At 41.5% G+C, this 24660-nt stretch overlaps 1 protein-coding gene across 3 annotated transcripts in view; it reads right to left on the minus strand.

Moving 5' to 3' along the window:
- Positions 1 to 24660, minus strand: part of LOC139564555 (glutamate receptor ionotropic, kainate 2) — a 305593-nt gene that overhangs the window by 101804 nt on the left and 179129 nt on the right. For all 3 annotated transcript variants that reach the window (XM_071384173.1, XM_071384174.1, XM_071384175.1), the window contains 3 exons: positions 20378 to 20521; positions 16924 to 17031; positions 15626 to 15739 (listed from right to left, as the gene is read on the minus strand). In XM_071384173.1, coding sequence (XP_071240274.1) covers positions 15626 to 15739; positions 16924 to 17031; positions 20378 to 20521 — 366 coding nt within the window. The remainder of the gene's footprint in view (positions 1 to 15625; positions 15740 to 16923; positions 17032 to 20377; positions 20522 to 24660) is intronic.

The raw sequence follows: 24660 nt of genomic DNA on the forward strand, positions 1-24660 counted from the left end.
TTGGTATTATTTACGGATAGCCAAGGGCACACTACAACACGCAGACATCATTTACAAATGAAGCTGTTGTGTTTAATGAGTCCACCAAATCAGAGGCATTAGAGATTCCCAAATATGTTCTCTTGATAAGTGCGTGAATTGGGTCATTTTCCTGTCCATTCAAAATGTAACAAGTACTTTTGGATGACATGGAAAATTTATGGATTAAAAAGTACATTATTTTCTTTAGGAATATAGTGAAGTAAAAGTAAGACTTGTCAAGAATATAAATAGTAAAGTACAGACACCAAAAAAACCTACTTAAGTAGTACTTTAAAGTATTTTAACTTAAGTACTTTACACCACTGCTATTGGTAAAGATACTGTAAAACAGGGTTATATCGCCCTTCGCCCCCAAACACTTCTCATTCTCAGTCTATAACAGCCTCTACATATTCAGAATTCATATCAGCCACTGCCATTGATTGACAATGTTGTGCTTTTAGACAGTCACAGACAATCTAGCTGTTACATATAGTATCTGACAGTGCCTGAGCACACTTACTGTAGGGTGCTATACAAGGCTCTGTTAATTGATGAAATCTTGATGAAAGAATGATTCAAAAAAGTACTGTCCACATTATGGCTCAATTCGAAAGGGACTTGTGTGATGATGAGAATAGACAACCACAAGCATGTGCACACACACACACACACACACACACACACACACACACACACACACACACACACACACACACACACACACACACACACACACACACACACACACACACACACACACACACACACACACACACACACACACACACACACACTGTTACGTTCCCCAGTTTCTGTGTTGTAGTTTGTGTATTTAAGTGTGTGTTTCAGGAGATGGCGTCCTGAATTCTCCCCAAGCAGCTGATTGGTCGACTCCATGGCTAATTGGAGCTGACCCCGCCCCCTCGTCAGGACGCAGCTGTCTCCAATTACCAATGCCTTCTGAAGCTATAAAAGCCAGTGTTCTGTTGTTCAGAAGAGAGATCATTGCAGGCAGAGTTCATAGGCAGGCTTAGATCATTGCAGGCTGAGGAGATTGCAGAAAGATTGATTGTGAGAGATTTTTGCTGAGGAGGAATGCAGAGAGAAATTGATTGTGATATAGGGAATTCAATTGCTGAGAACTGTGTTGGTTGTTTTTCAGGGAGCTGAGGGTTATATAGTGTTGGTTATTTATCAGAAAGCGATTTGGTATGTACTGTGTTAATTTGTTGCATTATCAGATAGAGCTTATTTGATGTCCTTGGTTTCTTAGTTTGTTTTTGTTTGTTATTCTGTTTCATTTGTTCCCAGGGGGGAAGGGGAAGGCACCTAGGGAGTGCTTAGGCAAGAGGCCTGCGGGCATACATATACCCGTAGTATATTCACTGTCTAGGCACACTAGGTAAGACCTGGGCGGACCACCCCCTGTATGTTGGTTAGCGCACCAGGTGGTGCTAAGATAGGTAAGTAGTGGGTAGGCAGGTTAGATAGGAGAGGAGGAGCTTTGACATTTACTTTCTTTGCTTTGGTTCCGTCCAGCCCCTTTTCCCCATATTACCGTGTAAAGGAATAAAATCCTAGTAAACGGTCAATTCTGCCTTTTGTTGTCCTTTCTCACACCTACAGTCCATACCTCTTTCACTTCACGGGGAGTTGAGTTGTAGCAGGGTGTTGCGTTCCCTCTTCACAGAGGCATGTATACACACACACACACACACACACACACACACACACACACACACACACACACACACACACACACAGCAGGTCAGAAATAGTGTGCACATGGTCTACTGGGCCTTTATCTTCTAAAGAAGCAGCACAAGTGTCTTCTATTCCACCAGATCTCTGTCAAATAAGCCACCAAGCTGTTAGAATCTGGAAGCCCTGTTTAAGTATGTGTGTATCACCATGGAAACGGAGCCGTGGTACTATACAGACTGAGAGTGAATGACTGTGCATGTTGGTCTGTTTTTCAAACCCACACATATGCTTTCCTTTCACACCGACTCATCTAAACACAAAGAGAGAGACCGACATTAGAACTAATGAATTACTGACATTGCATTCAGACATCGTCCAGTATTGGATTCTTTAGTGGGTCAAGCTGCATGTCTATTGTCTTTCTCCTAATAATGAATTTGTCATCCATGTTTCCATTCCGGAAGGGTGTTTTAGAGTAATATCTGAAAGTCTTAGACCTTGAAAAATCTCTTCAGTCTGAGGCTATGAGGTGAAAGGCTTTGTGACACACTGAGGCTATCCAACATACAATAGACAGAGCACATAGTGTGCAAAACAGTAGCAAAACATCATATACATTGCATTCGGAAAGTATTCAGACCACTTGACTTTTCTCACATTTTGTTACGTTACAGCCTTATTCTAAAATGTATTACATTGTTTATTTCCCCCTCATCAATCTACACACAGTACCCCATAATGACAAAGCGAAAACAGGTTTTTAGACATTTTTGCAAATGTATATATATTTTTTTTTTTAAACTACCTTATTTACATTAGTACTCTTTGCTTAAAACCTCTACCGCTTCTCTCTCCCGGATCCGGGATCCTCCTCATCAAAAAAGCTGACTAGCATAGCCTAGCCTAACGGGACAGGGATATCATATAATATAATTTTCATGAAATCACAAGTCCAATACAGCAAATGAAAGATAAACATCTTGTGAATCCAGCCATCATTTCCGATTTTTTAAATGTTTTACAGCGAAAACACAATATGTATTTCTATTAGCTAACCACAATAGCCAAACACACAACCGCATATTTTCACCATGTTTCCACCGCATAGGTAGCTTTCACAAAACCGACAAAATAGAGATAAAATTAGTCACTGACCAAGAAACAACTTCATCAGATGACAGTCTTATAACATGTTATACAATACATTTATGTTTTGTTCAAAAATGTGCATATTTGAGGTATAAATCATAGTTTTACATTGCAGCCACAATCACAAATAGCACCAAAGCAGCCAGAATAATTACAGAGAGCAACGTGAAATACATAAATACTCATCATAAAACATTTATGAACAATACATGGTGTACAGCAAATAAACGATAAACATCTTGTGAATCCAGCCAATATTTCCGATTTTTTAAGTGTTTTACAGCGAAAACACAATATAGAATTATATTAGCTTACCACAATAGCCAAACACACAAACGCATTTATTCACCGCAAAGGTAGCTTTCGCAAAAACCAGCAAAAGATATAAAATGAATCACTAACCTTTGGACAACTTCATCAGATGACAGTCTTATAACATCATGTTATACAATACAATTATGTTTTGTTCGAAAATGTGCATATTTAAAGCTACAAATCCTGGTTATACATTGTGAATACGTAGCATCGATTCACCAGAATCTAAATTTGGACACTCACCTAATCTGACCAAAGAACTCATCAAAAACTTTACATAAAAATACTTGTTTTATGGCAAATGAAAGATACACTGGTTCTTAATGCAACCGCCGTGTTAGATTTTTAAAAATAACTTTACCATAACAAACAGCTTGCGTTATTGCGAGACAGCGCTCACCAAAACGGCGGAGAATAGGACTCAACATTTTACACAGAAATACGAAATAACATCATAAATGTTTTCTTACTTTTGTTGATCTTCCATCAGAATGTTGAACAAGGAGTCCTTGGTCCAGAATAAATCGTTGTTTGGTTTTAGAATGTCCATTTCTTCTGTCGAATTCGCGCCACAATGCTAGCCAAGGTTGCTAACTTGAACATCGCTAGAGAGATATGAAAATAGCTGTGCAGCGACACTCCCCATCCAACCTGACAGAACTTGTGAGGATCTGCAGAGAAGAATGGAAGAAACTCCCCAAATACAGGTGTGCCAAGCTTGTAGCGTCATACAGTCTAAAGGCTGTAATCGCTGCCAAAGGTTCTTCAACAAAGTACTGAGTAAAGGGTCTGAAAACGTATGTAAATGTCATATTTCAGTTTTTTTTTTTTATTATTATTATTTTTTTTTTACTGTTTTCTCTTTGTCATTATGGGGTATTGGTGTAGATTGATGATAAACAATGGAATACATTTTAGAATAAGGTTGTGACGTAACAAAATGTGGAAAATGTCAACGGGTCTTAATACTCTCTGAATGCACTGTACATACCGAGTGATATAACTAATTGCTTTGGTTTGGTGAGATTATTCTCTGACCACTCCAACAATCTTCTGTCAGGAAATTGAAAGGGATCAATAATATAGCCGACTAGCCTAATGATCTGCTATCCAACTCAAAGAGATCTCTCTTTCTCCCCCTCGTTTTCTCTCTCTCTCTCCCTCCATCACTTTCTATCTTCCTCACTAGCTTTCTCTTTCTCTCTTGTATCCTGTATTGGTCCTTTTAAACATTCCCACCCTCTCTATCTATCTATAGACCTTGTCAGCAGCTCTCCTCTCTCCTCCTCTCTCTGTTTATAACCTAGTCAGAGGAGTGGTGTTGAGCCAGCTAAAAAGAGGAGGGCATTTAAGGGCATAAAGGTGCGATGCATTATGGGTAGTTTGGCAAAGCCACCTGAAGTTTAACTTTGAAGCAGACATGGCCTCTGTGCAGTGTACTCAGAAAGTATTTGATGTACAGTATTTGAAAGGGGGGAAGATTTAGTACACCAATTAAGAACATCTAGACATCAGAGCAGGTGGAGAGAGAGAGAAAGAAAGAGAAAGAGAGAGAGAGAGAGAGAGAGAGAGAGAGAGAGAGAGAGAGAGAGAGAGAGAGAGAGAGAGAGAGAGAGAGAGACAAAGAGAGAGAAGACACTGACAAAGGCGACCGAAAAGCTTCTATAAAGCTACTATAAACCTAACAGAGAATTGAACATTTTACATTTAAATCAAATACCCTGCTGTAGCTCTTTCATGCAGTCAAATGACTAGTGGCCTCATGGGTGGAATGTTATTATTTATATACACTACCGTTCAAAAGTTTGGGGTCACTTAGAAATGTCCTTGTTTTTGAAAGAAAAGCAAATTTTTTGTCCAGTAAAATAATATCAAATTGATCAGAAATAAAGTGTAGACATTGTTAATATTATAAATGACTATTGTAGCTGGAAACAGCTGACTTTTAATGGAATATCTACATAGGCATACAGAGGCCCATTATCAGTAACCATCACTCCTGTGTTCCAATGGCACGTTGTGTTAGCTAATCTAAGTTTATCATTTTAAAAGGCTAATTGATCATTAGAAAACCCTTTTGCAATTATGTTAGCACAGCTGAAAACTGTTGTCCTGATTAAAGAAGCAATAAAACTGGCCTATAATTTAGGTGTATATGTATATTTTTTTAACAGCCGGAAATCTGGTGTTTCTATGTCAAATGTCTTTGTTCTATTTCAGTCTTCTGTGATGTATTTAAAGTGTATTATTGGGATGCTAACAAAAACAACTATACATTTCAACTCTATATCTGACAGGGTACAGGTGTCTTTTTTTAAAGCCCATAACCATGTATGTGAGGTGTATACTTTGGTTTCAAAGTAGGTTTGTTTACGACTACCAAGAAACACTCTGTGTGACCCTGATTTAGCCCACTGCAGTAAAAGGTTAAGAAGGCAGAACCACAACTTCTCATACAACAAAGATAGGGGCTAACGAGTAGTCAACAATAATTACCAATGTAAAACATTCACCCATGAGGACATCAATTGTAACATACATGAATGCCCCAGCATGCTAATAACGTTTGTTTGTAATGGACGTGGACAGGCCTTTAGCCCCCCTCCCACTGTTAGACATAAACTGTAATCTCCTCTCTCTGAATAGGCCTCTTTCTCAATGCTGCCATGTTTTTCATTGGAATATGTATTATCTAGCACAATGAGCACAATGTAGCTATTGTCAGCCCGTTAGCAGCGTATAACCTCTCACCTTCTGTCAACTGTGAAGGAGTGTAATTATCATAAACAGGCAGTGGGCCAATTAACACCTAACACTGTTTTACTAGTCTGCCTGTCTGTCCATAGGACAACACATGAAAGTATTATACAACACTGATTTTTCACCATGATTATATTATTTTCAATGTGGTCCTGAATACATTCTGTGGAAATGTTCTTCCCTGGAAATTGAATTATGAGTGGATAACAGTGCTTTAATCCCAATTAATCGTATAAACACAGTGTCCGTGTATGCGTGCCTGCGTGCGCATGTGTTTGTGCAGACACGCTTTGTGTGTGTGTGTGGGGGGAGGGCTGAGGTCAGAGCCACAGGAAGTGTCTGACAACGTTACACGCTAGCTACACGCTACAAGGTCTTACATGCCACCTTCTGATCCTGTCTCGTGTTGTGATCCCCCGCAGATGGAGAACTAGAGGAAAGAAAATCTAAACAGACTAGCTAGCTATCTCTGTATAGCAAACCTCATTAAAGTACTTCTGTATTTTATACTGCTGATCTGGAGAGTCACTAACCCTTGAATGCAAAATCACCTTGATTCTTCTAAAATGGATTATGTGTCCCAATGAAAATAATGTGTCCCAATCATACTGGCTCATTTGAGCATTTATTTTAGTTGTATAATGATTGGGCCAGTATGCTACGAGGCTACCGCCTAGAGAAAAGAACAAGAGAACCCACTCAGTGCTCTCTACGTGTCATGTAGAGTCATGGAAGACTTCCCATAGGCTCGCTGCTTAATCAAAGTTTAACTCTAAGAATCGGAAATGGTCAAACTATAAATAATTATGAACAATTGCGAAGTACCTAATTAATACTAGAGTATATATGATGTTTATGAAATTTATTTGAAATAATTCTGATTTCAAAGTCAATTAGTGAAGATAAAGAGTTGCTTGAATGTCTGTACCTTAAATAGCCATGAAGAGTATATGAAGAGACAGCATAGAAAGTAGATAATAAGCTTGAAAGGTTGACTAGTCTATTCATTTATTTAGATCCCCTTTACCTGTTACCTTAGTAACAACTCCTTATCATTGGGCACTTGAAGCACTGTGAAAAAATCGGAAAAATCAGATTGCGCTATATGGACAAAAGGGTTTATTATATAATGCAAAGCTGATTCTCTCTCTCTCTCTCTCTCTCTCTCTCTCTCTCTCTCTCTCTCTCTCTCTCTCTCTCTCTCTCTCTCTCTCTCTCTCTCTCTCTCTCTCTCTCTCCTCATTTGTGACTCCTTTGATCCTCGGGGAGCTCGACAGAGCGTGTGGATTTGTACCTTTTAATTCAACCCGATCGGCGACTCATAGATCACGCAACCGTACTAAATAAAAGTCTCACATCAAATTCTGTTTCAATTAAATGTTCTTTATGTCTGGCATACTAAATACCTATTGGCAGAGATGAGCTCATCCCACAGGGGAAACAAGGCTATAGGAGGTGTGATCTGTTGGCGAGCACTACTACGATTGGTTCCAGGGTGTGATTCTTTGTGTTGTATGTATGTAATGTGTCAGAGAAGAAGCCTTTTCACATCAGCTGCACCATTTCTAAAGTGAAAAAGAGCATAGTGCAACCTTATCAGTGGCAAAATGTCACAAGTGTGATGTGGAGTCATGGAACACATAGGACTACTGCCTAATCAAAGTCATGGAACACATAGGACTACTGCCTAATCAAAAAATGGAACACATAGGACTACTGCCTAATAAAAGTCATGGAACACATAGGACTACTGCCTAATCAAAGTCATGGAACACATAGGACTACTGCCTAATCAAAGTCATGGAACACATAGGACTACTGCCTAATCAAAGTCATGGAACACATATGACTACTGCCTAATAAAAGTCATGGAACACATAGGACTACTGCCTAATAAAAGTCATGGAACACATAGGACTACTGCCTAATAAAAGTCACGGAACACATAGGACTACTGCCTAATCAAAGTCATGGAACACATAGGACTACTGCCTAATAAAAGTCATGGAACACATAGGACTACTGCCTAATCAAAGTCATGGAACACATAGGACTACTGCCTAATCAAAGTCATGGAACACATAGGACTACTGCCTAATCAAAGTCATGGAACACATATGACTACTGCCTAATAAAAGTCATGGAACACATAGGACTACTGCCTAATAAAAGTCATGGAACACATAGGACTACTGCCTAATCAAAGTCACGGAACACATAGGACTACTGCCTAATAAAGGTCATGGAACACATAGGACTACTGCCTAATCAAAGTCACGGAACACGTAGGACTACTGCCTAATAAAGGTCATGGAACACATAGGACTGCCTAATCAAAAAATGGAACACATAGGACTACTGCCTAATAAAAGTTAAACTCTTATAATGGTCAAACTAGAAATGATGATGAGCAATTTTAAAATAATCAACTAATACAACAGAAACCCTATTTATGAAATATACACTATATATACAAAAGTATGTGGACACCCCTTCAAATTAGTGGATTCGGCTATTTCAGAAACACCCGTTGCTGACAGATTTTTAAAATTGAGCACACCGCCATGCAATCTCCATAGAGAAACATTCACAGTAGAATTACCTTACTGAAGAGCTCAGTGACTTTCAATGTGGCTCCTTCATAGGATGTCACCTTTCCAACAAGTCAGTTTGTCTAATTCCTGCCCTGCTAGAGCTGCCCCGGTCAACTGTAAGTGCTGTTATTGTGAAGTGGAAATGTCTAGGAGCAACAACGGCTCAGCCGAGAAGTGGTAGGCCACACAAACTCACAGAACGGGACCGCCGAGTGCTGAAGCACGTTGCGCGTAAAAATTGTCTGTCCTCGGTTGCAACACTAACTACCGAGTTCCAAATTGCCCCTGGAAGGAACATCAGCACAAGAACTGTTAGTCGGGAGCTTCAAGAAATGGGTTTCCATTGCCGAGCAACCGCACACAAGCCTAACATCACCATGCGCAATGCCAAGCATCGGCTGGAGTGGTGTTAAGCTCACCACCATTGGACTCTGGAGCAGTGGAAACGTGTTCTCTGGAGTGATGAATCACGCTTCACCATCTGGCAGTTCGACGGACGAATCTGAGTTTAGCGGATGCCCGAAGAACGGTACCTGCCCGAATGCATAGTACCAACTGTAAGGTTTGGTGGAGGTGGAATAATGGTCTGGGGCTGTTTTTCATGGTTTGGGCTAGACCCCTTAGTTCCAGTTGAATATAAATCTTAACGATACAGCATACAATCAAATCAAACTTGTCACGTGCCGAATACAACATGTTTAGACCTTACCGTGAAATGCTTACTTACAAACCCTTAACCAACAGAGCAGTTCAATATTTATTTTATTTACCAAATAAACTATAGTAAAGAATAATAAAAAAAGTAACACAATGAAAAAACAATAACGAGGCTATATACAGGGGGTACCGGTACCGAGTCAATGTGCAGGGTTACAGGTTAGTCGAGGTAAGGGGGGTTCAATGTAAATAATTTGGTGGCCATTTGATTAATTGTTCAGCAGTCTTATGGCTTGGGGGTAGAAGCTGTTAAGGAGCTTTTAGTCCTAGACTTGGCGCTCTGGTACCGCTTGCCGCGCGGTAGCAGAGAAAACAGTCTATGACTTGGGTGACGAGTCTTGGAGTCCTGGATGGCAGGAAGCTTGGCCCCAGTGATGTACAGGGCCGTAGTACCCTCTGTAGTGCCTTACGGTCAGATGCCGAGCAGCTACCATACCAGGTGGTGATGCAACCGGTCAGGATGCGCTCGATGGTGCAGCTGTAGAACTTTTTGAGGATCGGGGGACATTCTGGATTATTCTGTGAACCCATGACATTCTGGATGATTCAACAGTTTGGGGAAGGCACCTTTCCTACTTAAGCATGACAATGTCCCTTTGCACAAAGCGAGGTCCATACAGAAATGGTTTGTCGAGATCGGTGTGGAAGAACTTGACTGGCCTGCACAGAGCCCTGACCTCAACTCCATCAAACACCTGTGGGAGGAATTGGAACGCTGACTGTGAGCCAGGCCTGATCACACAACATCAGTGTCCGACCTCACTAATGCTCTTGTGGCTGAATGGAAGTAAGTCCTGCAGCAATGTTCCAACATCTAGTGGAACCCTTCCCAGAAGAGTGGAGGCTGTTATAGCAGCAAAGGGGGGACCAACTCCATATTAATGCCCATGATTTTGGAATGAGTGTCAACATAATTTTGGTAATCTAGTGTATATTTGAAACAAGTTGGTTAGTGAAGAAATTCAGCGACTTGAGTGTCTGTGCTTTGACTAAAGAAACCAAAAGAGGAGCTATGAAGTGTATGAAAAGACAACGAAATAAAGTAAATAAGCTTGAAAGGCTGATTTGTCAATTCATTTATTTAGATTCCCATCACCTGTTACTTTAGTAACAACTCCTTACCCTTGGAGCGTTGTGTAAAATCAGATTCCGCTGAACGGGGAAAAGGGTTTATAATAAAATGCATATATAGCTGATCCCCCAGCCAATGCAGGTGTGCAGAGCCAGAGAGACATGTTTGACAGATGATGAGTAGAACATCAACAGGATATACTGTTGCACTACCTACTTATGGTTGATTATACCGTCATTTAGCTTAATGAACCTTTACAGTAATTATTTGTCAGTGTGAGGTAATTATTGAGCTTTTCACATCTGTCTCATTCATGATCATTATTATACTGTGAGGCTATCCACAGCTTGTTTGCATTGCTTGTATGAGTGTGTGTGTGTGTGTGTGTGTGTTTGCATTCTCTCACAGTCCATCAAAAGCCATAGAATACCGATAACACAAAGGTTAGAAGCACAGATCTAGATCTGAGCACATAACATATTCATATTAAGTCTATGGTTATGGTTATGATGAATATCTCGCTCTCTTTCCCTCCTCCATCCCTTTCTCCCTTTCTTCCATTCCCTCTCTCTCTCTCTCTCTCTCTCTCTCTCTCTCTCTCTCTCTCTCTCTCTCTCTCTCTCTCTCTCTCTCTCTCTCTCTCCCTCTCCCTCTCCCTCTCTCTCTCTCTCTCTCTCTCTCTCTCTCTCTCTCTCTCTCAATTCAAATCAAAGGGCTTTATTGGCATGGGAAACATGTTTAAATTGCCAAAGGAAGTGAACTAGATAATAAACAAAAGTGAAATAAACAATAAAAAATGTACATTAAACATTCCAAAGGAATAGAGACACTACAAATGTCATATTATGGCTACTCTCTCTCTCTCTCTCTCTCTCTCTCTCTCTCTCTCTCTCTCTCTCTCTCTCTCTCTCTCTCTCTCTCTCTCTCTCTCTATCCCTATTCTTCTTCCTCTATCTACTCCCTCCCTCCTCCCCTCTCTCTCCTCCCAATATCTCTCATTAGTAAATAAAAGTCTCATATCAAATTCGGTTTCAATTAATTGTTCCTCATGTCTGGCATACTAAAAGCCCCTCCCACAGGGGAAACGGGGCTATAGGACTACTACAATTGGTGCCCCGGGTGAGGTGGATTCTCTAGTGTAGCCAAAAGGACTTGGGATCTGTTTATGTCCACTACTATGATTGGTGTCCCAGATGAGAATGATTCCATAGGGTTGTATACAGTGGGGTCTGAAATAATTGACACCCCTGGTAAAGGTGAGCAATAATGACTGTATAAAATAAATAATTCAAATACTGAGCTATATTGTATGCAATTTTTTTGGGAAAATTATATTATTTTATACTAATACAATTGCTCAGAGAAAGCGAGAACACATTGGGAGGGATCTTGGACCATTCCTTCATACAGATTCCTTCCAGATCCTTGATATCCTTTATCTGCGCTTATGGACTGCCCTCTTCAATTCAAACCACAGGTTTTGATAACGCTAAAAGGTAATCTAATTCATACCAGTTTCCCAGTCCCTGCCGATGAAAACCATCATATTCTCGGAGTGATGAGAGGTGTTGGGTTTGCGCCAGACATAGCATTTTCCTTGATGGCCAAAAAGCTAAATTTCTCCCACATGCCTTTTGGCGAACAACAAACGTGTTTGCTTGTTTTTTTTCTTTAAGCAATGGCTTTTATCTGGTCACTCTTCCATAAAGCCCAGCTCTGTGGAGTGTACGGCTTAAAGTGGTTCTCTGGACAAATACTCCAATCTCCGCTGTGAGGCTTTGCAGCTCCTTCAGAGTTATCTTTGGTCTCTTTGTTGCCTTTCTGATAAATGCCCTCCTTGCCTGGTCCGTGAGTTTTGGTGGGCGGCCCTCTCTTGACAGGTTGGTTGTGGTGCCATATTCTTTCCATTTTTTAAATAATGGATTTAATGGTGCTCCGTGGGATGTTCAAAGTTTTGGATATTTTTTTATAACCCAACCCTGATCTGTACTTCTCCACAATGTTGTCCCTGACCTGTTTGGAGAGCTCCTTGGTCTTTATGGTTCCGTTTTCTTGGTGGTGTCCCTTGCTTAGTGGTGTTGCAGACTCTGGGGCCTTTCAGAACAGGTGTATATATACTGAGATCAAGTGACAAATCATGCGACACCTAGATTGCACACAGGTGGACTTTATTTAAGTCACATACCGTAATTTCCGGACTATTAAGCGCACCTGAATATAAGCCGCACCCACTGAATTTTTTAATAATATGTATTTTGTACATAAATAAGCCGCACATGTCTATAAGCCGCAGGTGCCTACCGGTACATTGAAACAAATGAACTTTTTTCATGCCCAGTTGTTTTCAGCGTGACGGATGATTCGCCTTTCCTGTTGACAGTCCGAGTGAGAGGCAGGTAAAACGTCAGAGGAACCTCATCCATATTTATGATGTCGTGCGGGCCGATGGAATGCTCCGCTATCTTTGCATCAGTGAATTTGCGGAAGTTTGAAACTTTTTCATCGTAGTCGGGAGGGAGCTGCTGACACAGACTCAATCTTAGACACCACGATGGTCCACCTCTAAAATCCTCAAACTTCATTGCGGTGGCGATTGTTTTGGCTTTCAGTCGGATCTGCACAGTTGAAACACCTCGGCCGTCTGCTCTCTGTGTGTTGACCCAGTCTTCAAGCTCATTTTCTAGTTCGGGCCATCTGCTTTTCTTCCCTCTGAAAGCTTTTGTTGTCTTTTTGCACTGAGTCCGTTCCTCACGCTGCTGTTTCCAACGTCTTATCATCGACTAATATGACTACTGATGCAACAACTAGCACGGGTTGCTAATATGACTACTGACGCAACAACTAGCATGGGTTGCTAACATGACTACTGATGCAACAACTAGCATGGGTTGCTAACATGACTACTGATGCAACAACTAGCATGGGTTGCTAATATGACTACTGATGTAACAACTAGCATGGGTTGCTAATATGAGTATTGTGCTTTTGGCTAACGGACAACGAAAGAAAGTTGTTAGAACATGAGATAAACGCTGGTTTCAATGGCATATGAGGAAGTGTTTACAAAATAATTCCGTCAACATTTCTATGGTCAGATTTTTTGGCTAGGCTACTTTGAAACAAGGTAAGACATGATTCATAAAATGACAAAACATCCAGGTTTTAAACAATTACGTTTATGGCTAAACATACTAAACAAAAATATAAAAACGCCTCTGCCCAGTCATGTGAAATTCATTAAGGCCTAATGAATTTATTTCTAGTTCGGGCCATCTGCTTTTCTTCCCTCTGAAAGGTTTTGTTGTCTTTTTGCACTGAGTCCGTTCCTCACGCTGCTGTTTCCAACGTCTTATCATCGACTCATTAAGGCCAAGCTCCCGTGCAGCAGCTCTATTTCCTTTTCCAACAGCCAGATCGATCGCCTTCAAATTGAAAGCTGCATCATATGCATTTCTCCGTGTCTTTGCCATGATGAGGGTGACAAAATGACTACCGTAATCAGAATGATGGGAAGTTTGAGCGCGCTCGATTTACGTCACATTATGTGACGGTGCTCAGTTTTTTGGCGGCATGAATCTTGTGAAAAAAATCCATAAATTAGCCGCGTCATTGTATAAGCCGCGAGGTTCAAAGCCTGGGAAAAAGTAGCGGCTCATAGTCCGGAAATTACAGTAACTTCTGAAGGTAATTGGTTGCATCAGATCTTATTTAGGGGCTTCATAGCAAAGGGGTTCAATACATATGCACGCACAACTTTTCTGTTTGTATTTTTTTTACATTTCGTGAAACAAATAGTATTTTTTAATTTCACTTCACCAATTTGGACTATTTTGTGTATGTCCATTACATGAAATCCAAATAAAAATCAATTTAAATTATAGGTTGTAATGCAACAAAATAGGAAAAACGCCAAGGGGGATGAATACTTTTGCAAGGCACTGTATATGTACTGTGAATTTAACCACTAGTCTATTACCAGTATGAGGTCTTGACAAAATGGCCAAAAACTCTTCTGATTAGTTCAGATTTCTGAGGCATTGAAAACTAATTACAGCTCCAACTTTTAAAGAGGGGCTTGTAATCCTTCAGTCTGGCATGAAAAAAATGAAGAGAAGTTGGATAAAAGTGTGCATCAATCAAATGTAACAAACCCAATTATTGTCAGCCCTCTCTCCTATTTTCTCCTCCCTCAAAGCCATCCGAGATCTCCCCATGACTCAATCCTGATGCACTAATTACAGACATGTAGAGTCTTAACTAATAACAGCAATTCAATCAGAGCACAGCGGCAGCATGCATGGGAGAGGTAAGGCAAGCGCAGCACGGGATAAATAATGACAAACCGCAATTTGGTTGATATTGTTATTTTTACGCTCTGGTTCTTAATAATAGGATCGTAAATTGCGTTAATTTTCTTGATTCTAGAAGCTTCCTGTTTAGTCGTGATGAGTCAATTGTGGCGGGCTCTGGTATGGACGGAGGAGATAGGAGGGATGGAGTCGTCGTGTAGCCTACAGAATCCCTACAGCACCAGAGCAGACTTTTTTACAACTCACAGTCAACTCCACCCCAACAGATAGACGCCACAGGATGGGGAGTGATACACTCATCGCTGAAGCTAAGTGTTTTTTTATAAATCTTCTATAGAGTGAATAATAACAATACACAGGATTTTTATAGCGCTTTTCTAAAATGCCAAAGACGGTTGGATGAAACCTGAGGAAGTACAGCCGTGAGTCGGTCTGTGTGACTCATAGAGAAGCATTAGAGATCCTAGGGCACTCTTTAACTTCCCCCAGAGTTCCCCTGAATGTCTGGGTTTAGCATCACTGGGTTGAGAAACAACTCCTCGACAGAGGGACTAATAAAATGCTAGATAGAGAGAGAGCCTTAAACCATGACATCGTATTGGACAATCAATCAGCCAATTAGCCCTGCCTGAAACTGTTCTCAACCAATTGGAAAGGGACCTCTCCCCAGCAGTGAAGTGAAGTGTGGACTGGTCATTTAAAAGTGGTGTACTTTTGGCTACTTCCATTCAATTCGCTCACAGGCCGACAACCATCCTGAGAAAATCAAGTGGAGCACTTTTCAAAGAAAACTAAAAAGGAATAACACCTTTTCCAAGGAGTCAATTAAGTCTTAGAGCAGTTCTGGGCATTCATAATCACGTATATAGACATGGTAGAACTCTGTTATAGCACCCAGCTGACAGTTAGTACAGCAATTTAAGTTCTCTATGAATAGACAAAAAGTGTCTACCACAGAGCAAAGAGGGAATGGTACTTACCAGTATGGTGGAGACAACTAGAGATCTGTTGGCTAAGGAGTCTGTGACATTGGATGTCTTCCCTTTCTGGTGGTCTGTCATGTTCAAGCCACTAGGAGGGTCCCATGTTCCAATCTGAGGGGAAAAACACAGACAAAACATTAGCATTTAGTGCACTTCAGTTATATCTTCTACGCAGAAATACTGTTCAGGGAAGAGAGTGTGTCTATGAGAAAATATGATGTGAGGTGTGTTATTACAAACACGCGCCCACACACACACACACACACACACACACACACACACACACACACACACACACACACACACACACACACACACACACACACACACACACACACACACACACACACACACACACACACACACACACACACACACACACACACACACTCCTCTTCCACAGAGAGCTAGAGGCAGATCCTGATCCTAGATCAGCTCTTATATCACATCCCGCAGGTTAAGAGTTAAGAGTTCAACCTGCTGTCAGCCATGTCCTAAGGGTGCTGGAGAATTCTGGGAATGTGTGCTTGAGCTGAAGAGGTGGAGTACTGAGTGTATGTGTGTGCATGTGAGTGAGTGTGTAAGGAGGGGTTGGTGGAAGCAGAAAGAAGAGGAGGAGGAGGAGAGGGGCGAGCCTGCAGGGGCCTCTCATCCTGGCTGTGTTATTCTCTTACCCGCTACAGGGCTTCTCATCTCAGCAGACACTCTGCTCTGCAGCACCAACCCACTACAGACACAACAGTCCTGCTCCTCTCTCTGATGCCCACTACTGAGGCCTTAGAGATGGCTGCTTTGTAATTGTAAATCAACTGTTTAATTCAGACTTCATGAGGCTGGAGGGCTCCTGAAGGTTTTTTCATTAAGAGAGTAAATTATTCATGGAGGCGCAGACACACGCCACAGAGAGGGATGGGGAGGTCAGGAGCAGCTGAGAGGCACACACAGGGGAGCATGTGAGTTAGGAGGGTGTGTGTGTGTGTGTGTGGGTGTAGGTTGGTGTTTGGATCTGTTGTGTTGACAAGCTTTTGTTTATGAGTTATCTCCTCCATAGATGTGCACACATGGTCATGTATCATGCACACTCAAACACACACACACACACACACACACACACACACACACACACACACACACACACACACACACACACACACACACACACACACACACACACACACACACACACACACACACACACACACACACACACACACACACACACACACACACACACACACACACACACACACACACACACACACACACACACACACACACACACACACCCCTAGTACCTTCTCCAGTCCATCCTCCTTCAGACTAATCACATCCAGGTCAAAGTCTGTCCTCAAGCCGTTGGTTCTGTTGAAAGTGATCCGCCCAGTCAAGCCATCCCAGTGGGCCTGGAGGAGAGAAAGAGAGAGGTGTAGGAAGCGAGAGAGGGAGGAAGGGGAGAGAGAGAGAGAGACAGAGAGAGAGACAGAGACAGAGAGAGGGAGAGAGAGAGAGAGAGAGAGAGAGAGAGAGAGAGAGAGAGAGAGAGAGAGAGAGAGAGAGAGAGAGAGAGAGAGAGAGAGAGAGAGAGAGAGAGAGAGAGAGAGAGAGAGAGAGAGAGAGAGAGAGAGAGAATGGAAGAAAGGGAGAAAGGGATGGAGGAGGGAAAGAGAGCGAGATATTCATCATAACCAAAGAGCAAGAGGTCACACTCATTCTCAGCAAAATAGAGACATTCATTTTTCATTAGAGTTCACCTTTAAGCAAAGGCACACAAACACACAAAGGTATGCTGCACACACAGACAGACACAAACACACACCCACACACACACTGTATATGACTTATTAATACCACACACACACTGTATATTACTTATTAATACCACACACACACTGTATATGACTTATTAATACCACACACACACTGTATATTCCTTATTAATACCACACACACACACTGTATATTACTTATTAATACCACACACACACTGTATATTACTTATTAATACCACACACACACACTGTATATTACTTATTAATACCACAAACACACTGTATATTACTTATTAATACCACACACACACACTGTATATTACTTATTAATACCACACACACACACTGTATATTACTTATTAATACCACACACACACACACACTGTATATTACTTATTAATACCACACACACACACACACACACACACACACACACACACACACACACACACACACACACACACACACACACACACACACACACACACACTGTATATTACTTATTAATACCACACACACACTGTATATGACTTATTAATACCACACACACACTGTATATTACTTATTAATACCACACACACACTGTATATGACTTATTAATACCACACACACACTGTATATTACTTATTAATACCACACACACAAACTCAGCTTTCTCCAGGACACAGACTCTTTTTGGACATAATTCTGATCGTTGCTTTAGTAACAGTGAGTTAGTTATTACCCAATCTGTAACGATACAGGCACTGCTTAGGAATGCTGAAAATTGAGCATAAAAGTGGCCCTAAGCACTGAACTCTCTTGTGTTACATTGCACAGCAAGTGTTGAATTCTGTGCCCTTTTCTTAGAGAAGCAGGAGCAACTGGCTTAAAGCGGATGTTATTTCAGAAAGAACCTGCAGTATGACTCATCTAACGTCATGTTATTACAGGCTCATAAATGTCACATGGTTCCTCTACGTTGGAAAGAGAACGCTAGATGAAAGAAGATTGTGAATTTCCAAGAAATAACCACAATTACCTGCCTATGTGGTTGGACATGGTTATGTTGAAAATAACAGTGGAAATTGGTCATAATCTAGGTTTAAATACATTTAAAGAAATACGTATGAAATACATTTTAATAAATCAGTTTTAAATAGATGTAGTATGTTCAGTGTAATGTTAGCCTGTGATACAGTGGTGATACAGTGATAGTGTAATGTTAGCCTGTAATACAGTGGTGATTCAGTGATAGTGTAATGTTAGCCTGTGATATAGTGGTGATTCAGTGATACTGTAATGTTAGCCTGTGATACAGTGATAGTGTAATGTTAGCCTGTCATACAGTGGTGATTCAGTGATAGTGTAATGTTAGGCTGTCATACAGTGGTGATTCAGTGATAGTGTAATGTTAGCCTGTCATACAGTGGTGATTCAGTGATAGTGTAATGTTAGCCTGTCATACAGTGGTGATTCAGAGATAGTGTAATGTTAGCCTGTCATACAGTGGTGATTCAGTGATAGTGTAGGGAAAGGGGGATACCTAGTCAGTAGTACAACTGAATGTAGTCAACTGAAATGTGTCTTCCGCATTTAATCCAACCCCTCTGAATCAGAGAGTTGCAGAGGGCTGCTTTAATCGACATCCACATCATCGGCGCATGGGACACAGTGGGATACCTGCCTTGCTCAGGGGCAGAACGACAATTTTTTACCTTGTCAGCTCGGGGATTCGATCCGGCAACCTTTCGGTTACTGGCCCAATGCTGCTACCCGCCAGGCAGTGATAGTTCAGTGTTAGCCTATGATACAGTGGCCATGCAGTGATAGTTCAGTGTTAGCCTGTGATACAGTGGCCATGCAGTGATAGTTCAGTGTTAGCCTGTGATACAGTGGCCATGCAGTGATAGTTCAGTGTTAGCCTGTGATACAGTGGCCATGTAGTGATAGTTCAGTGTTAGCCTGTGATACAGTGGCCATGCAGTGATAGTTCAGTGTTAACCTGTGATACAGTGGCCATGCAGTGATAGTTCAGTGTTAGCCTGTGATACAATGGCCATGCAGTGATAGTTCAGTGTTAGCCTGTGATACAGTGGCCATGCAGTGATAGTTCAGTGTTAGCCTATGATACAATGGCCATGCAGTGATAGTTCAGTGTTAGCCTGTGATACAGTGGCCATGCACCGATAGTGTAATGTTACCCTGTCTGTCAATCTGGATCGACAATGCAGTGGTGTATAAAGACCATCAGGCTAAACAGCGGTGTAATTTATGAGGGCTGGCGTCCACCCTAGTACTGGTCCACAGGCTTAGAGAGAGAGAGCACTAGAAGTGGCGAGATGTGAGATTATTTGCGCGGCGGTTCGAGACCAAGAGCTTTAATATGTCAAAACCTCATCCCCCCATTCCTCCCTCACCACCCTCCACCCACGCCACCCCCCAGCCGCGAGCAGTGTGAGTGTTCTGGTGATATCTCACAGAGCAAACAGAATAGAACAGGGTAGCTAGGCTTTACAGACCCTAAATATAGCCTGGGCTATATATCTTTAACTGCCTAACAGACAGGGAGGTTTGGATTAACCGCCCCAGTTTCCAGAATCTATCTAGCACACTGAGGAATAATTAGCCCAGATGAAGATTATGTAGACCCATTCTGTAGGGACATGATATGAAAACAGAGAGACAGGTTTAAGAATAAGATGGTTGCTGCTCTGGGAGCAGTATGAACGTACATACTGTAAAAATGCAGTAAAAACAAAGCCTTTCTCTTTCATTTACATTGATTTCTTTGCTTGCCCCCCTGTCACCATCCAGCTTGTCTCTCTGTATGTCTCTTTTGTGTGTCTCTCTCCTATGTGTGTTGTAGGTGTTCTCTCGCTCTTTCATTCTCTCTCTCCTGTGTGTGCAGGCTATCTCTCGCTCTTTCATTCTCTCAATCCATGTCCATCCCTCCCTGGCCTTTCCAGTGGGCCGGTGTGTAATGTGTAATACAACGTACCTCTTTGATGAGGGCCATGAATCTGTTCCCAAAGCGCCAGGGTTTGTGTCTGTTGCACTGTAGGGAGCTGACAGTGATCTGCTGAGACTGCTGCACGGCCACGGCCACCACGTGCACGGCATCGTACATGAGCGCAGCGTCCGTCTGGAAAACAACAGAGAGAATGTAGAATTTAAATGTTTTATATACACTGAACAAAAATATAAAAGCAACATGCAACACTTTCAAGGGTTTTACGGAGTTACAGTTCATATAAGGAAGTAAGTCAATTGAATTAAATAATTTATGCCCTAATCTATGGATTTCACATGACTAGGCAGGAGCGCAGCCATGGGTGGACCTGGGAGGGCATAGGCACACCCACTTGGGAGCCAGGCCAACCCACTGGGGAGCCAGGCCCACCCACTGGGGAGCCAGGCACACCCACTTGGGAGCCAGGCCCACCCACTGGGGAGCCAGGCCCAGCCAATCAGAATGAGTTTTTCCCCACAAAAGGGCTTTATGACAGACAGAAATACTCCTCAGTTTCATCAGCTGTCCCTGGGTGGCTGGTATCAGATGATCCCGTTGAGGAAAAAGCCAGATCTGGAGGTCCTGGGCTGGGGTGGTTACACGTGGTCTGTAGTTGAGAGGCCGGTTGGACGTACTGCCAAATTCCCGAAAATTACGTTGGAGTCGGCTTATTTTAGAGAAATTAACATTACATTCTCTGGCAACAGCTCTGGTAGACATTCCTGCAGTCAGCATGCCGATTGCACGCTGCCTCAAAACCTGAGACATCTGTGACATTGTGTGACAAAACTGCACATTTTAGAGTGGCCTTTTAATGTCCTCAGCCCAATGTGCAACTGTGTAATGATCATGCTGTTTAATAAGCTTCTTGATTGCCACACATGTTAGGTGGATGGATTATCTCGGAAAAGGAGAAATGCTCACTAACAGGGATGTAAACAAGTGGCCAACATTTGAGAGAAATGTGCTTTCTGTGCATATGGAAAATTCTGAAATATTTTATTTCGGCTCATGAAACATGGGACCAACACTTGTTGCATTTATATTTTTGTTCAGTATAATTTCATCAGTCTGTTGTCCCCACTTGCTTCAAGATGTCCAACATTGTTCCTGTACCCAAGAAAGCGAAGGTAACTGAACTAAATGACTATCGCCCCGTAACACCCACTTCTGTCATCATGAAGTGCTTTGAGAGGCTAGTTAAGGATCATGTCACCTCTACTGTTCCTGACAGCCTTGGCCCACTACAATTTTCATACAACAGATCCACAGATGACGCAATCGCCATTGAACTGCACACTGCCCTATCCCATCTGGACAAGAGGAATACCTATGTATGTTCATTGACCACAGCTCAGCCTTCAACACCATAGTACCCTCCAAGCTCATCACTAAGCTCAGGACCCTGGGTCTGAAACCCGCCCTCTGCAACTAGATCCTGGACTTCCTGATTGGCCAACTCCAGGTGGTGAGGGTAGGCAACAACATCTCCCCATGCTGATCCTGAACAAGGGTTGCATGCTCTGCTTCCTCCTGTACTCCCTGTTCACTCATGACTGCGTGGTCACTCACTTCTCCAACTCAAGTTTGCTAATGACACAACAGTGGGAGACCTGATTACCAACAATGACGAGACAGCCTACATGGAGGAGGTGAGGGCATCTGGCAGAGTGGTGCCAGGAAAATAACTTCTCCTTCAATGTCAACAAAACGAAGGAGCTGATCGTGGACTTCAGGAAACAGCAGAGAGAGCATGCCCAAATCCACATTGATTGCTGCCCTATCTACATAGTCATTGAACACTGGTCACTTTAATAATGTTTCCATACTGTTTGACCCACTTTATATGTATATACTGTATTGTAGTCATGGCTCATCCTATATAACTACTGCTGTACACAACTTTCCTATTCATATACTGTCCATACTGTCTATACACACCATTATATACATACAGTGCCTTCAGAAAGTATTCAAACCCCTTGACTTAATCCGCATTTTGTGTTACAGCCTGAATTCAAAATGAATTAAATAAATAAAAAATCTCGCCCATCTACACACAATACTCCAGAAGGACAAAGTAAAAACATGTTTTTAGACACTTTTGCAAATGTATTACAAATTAAATACATAAATATCTATTTTACATAATTATTCACACCCTGAGTTGATACATGTTAGAATCACAGCTGAGTCTTTCTGAGTAAATCTCTAAGACAAGGTTCCCCAACTGGTGGCCCTCTGTCCGAATTTGGCCCGCGGGTGTTTTGTTTTGCACCCCCAAAGTTTTCTGAGCAAAAAAATAAAGACAAAAGTTGGAGAAAAAAAATGTGTGTGTAATTTTCATTGTTGGACATAAAAGACTGTTATTAAAGAAAAAACAGCAGGAAATTAGCTCCATGTGATGTTAATTTAAGAAATCTGTTCACAATTATTCCCACGCATAATAGAGAGACGACGTGATCTTGTACACATGTAAGCAAGGTCTGAAATTATTATATTTTATTCAAACATATCTGTTTGGGCTTCTTGAGGTCAATTTGCAGTCTACAAATTATTTGTAATTATTTTTCGGCCCCCGACTATCCTCTCAAGAAAAAATCGGCCGGCGGCTGAATCTAATTGATGATCCCTGCTCTAAGAGCTTTGCACATCTGGATTACACTATATTTGCACATTATTCTTTTTAAAATTCTTACAGTTCTGTCAAGTTGGATGTTGATCATTGCTAGACAGCCATTTCCCAGTCTTGCCATAGATTTCCAAGCTGATTTAAGTCAAAATTGTAACTACGCCACTCAGGAATATTCAATGTCTTATTGGTAAGCAACTCCAGTGTATATTTTCCCTTGGGTTTTAGGTTATTGTCCTGCTGAAAGGTGAATTTGTCTCCCAGTGTCTGGTGGAAAGCAGACTAAACCAGGTTTTCTTCTAGGATTTTGCCTGTGCAAAGCTCTATTCCATATATTTGTATCCTAAAAAACTCTGTAGTCCTTGCTGATGACAAGCATACCCATAACATGATGCTGCCACCACCATGCTTCAAAATATGAAGAGTGGTACTCAGTGACGTGTTGTGTTGGATTTACCCCATACATAACGCTTTGTATTCAGGACAAAAAGTACATTTCTTTGGCACATTTTTTGCAGTTTTACTTTAGTGCCTTATTGCAAACAGGATGAATGTTTTCAAATAATTTTATTCTATACAGGCTTCCTTCTTTCACTCTGTCATTTAGGTTAGTTTTGTGGAGTAACAACAAAGTTGTTGATCCATCTTCAGTTTTCTCCTATCACTGTCACGTTCCTGACCTTATTTCCTTTATTTAGCCTTGTTTAGTTGGTCAGGACGTGAGCTGGGTGGGCATTCTATGTTATGTGTTTCTATGTTGGGTTCATTGCATTAGCCTGATATGGTTCTCAATCAGGGGCAGGTGTTTTACGTTTCCTCTGATTGAGAACCATATTAAGGTAGGCTGTTCTCACTGTTTGTTTGTGGGTGATTGTTGCTGTGTCTGTGTTTGTTCGCCACACGGTACTGTTTCGTTCGTTCGTTTGTTCCTGTTCGTGCGTTCATGTTTTATGTTCTCAAGTTCAGGTCTGTTAACGTCGTTTATTATTTTGTATTTTGTCAGTGTTCTGTTTAGTTGGATAATTCATTAAAATTCAACATCATGAACATTCACCACGCTGCGCCTTAGTCCTCCTCTCTTCCACATAAAGACGAGCGTTACAATCACAGCCATTAATCTCTGTAACTGTTTTAAAGTCACCATTGCCCTCATGGTGAAATCCCTGAGCGTTTTCCTTCCTCTCCGGCAACTGGGTTAGGAAGGACACCTGTATCTTTGTAGTGACTTGGTGTATTGATACGCCATCCAAAGTGTTATTATATGATATTATTATTATTACCATGCTCAAAGGGATATTCAATGTCTGATTTGTTTTACCCATCTACCAATAGTTGCCCTCCTTTGCGGGGCATTTGTAAAACCTCCCTGGTCTTTGTGGTTGAATCTGTGTTTGAAATTCACTGCTCAACTGATAATAACTGATAATTGTATGTGTGGGGTGCAGAGATGAGGTAGTCATTGAAAAATCGTGTTAAACACTATTATTGCACACATAGCACATCAACACAACTTATTATGTGACTTGTTAAGCACATTTTTACTTCTGAACTTATTTAGGCTTACCATTTCAAAGGGGTTGAATGCTTATTGACGCAAGACATATCAGCTTTTAATTTGTATTTAATTTAAAAAGAAATC

This window comes from Salvelinus alpinus, chromosome 35 (assembly GCF_045679555.1).
Source record: "Salvelinus alpinus chromosome 35, SLU_Salpinus.1, whole genome shotgun sequence".
NCBI lineage: Eukaryota > Metazoa > Chordata > Actinopteri > Salmoniformes > Salmonidae > Salvelinus > Salvelinus alpinus.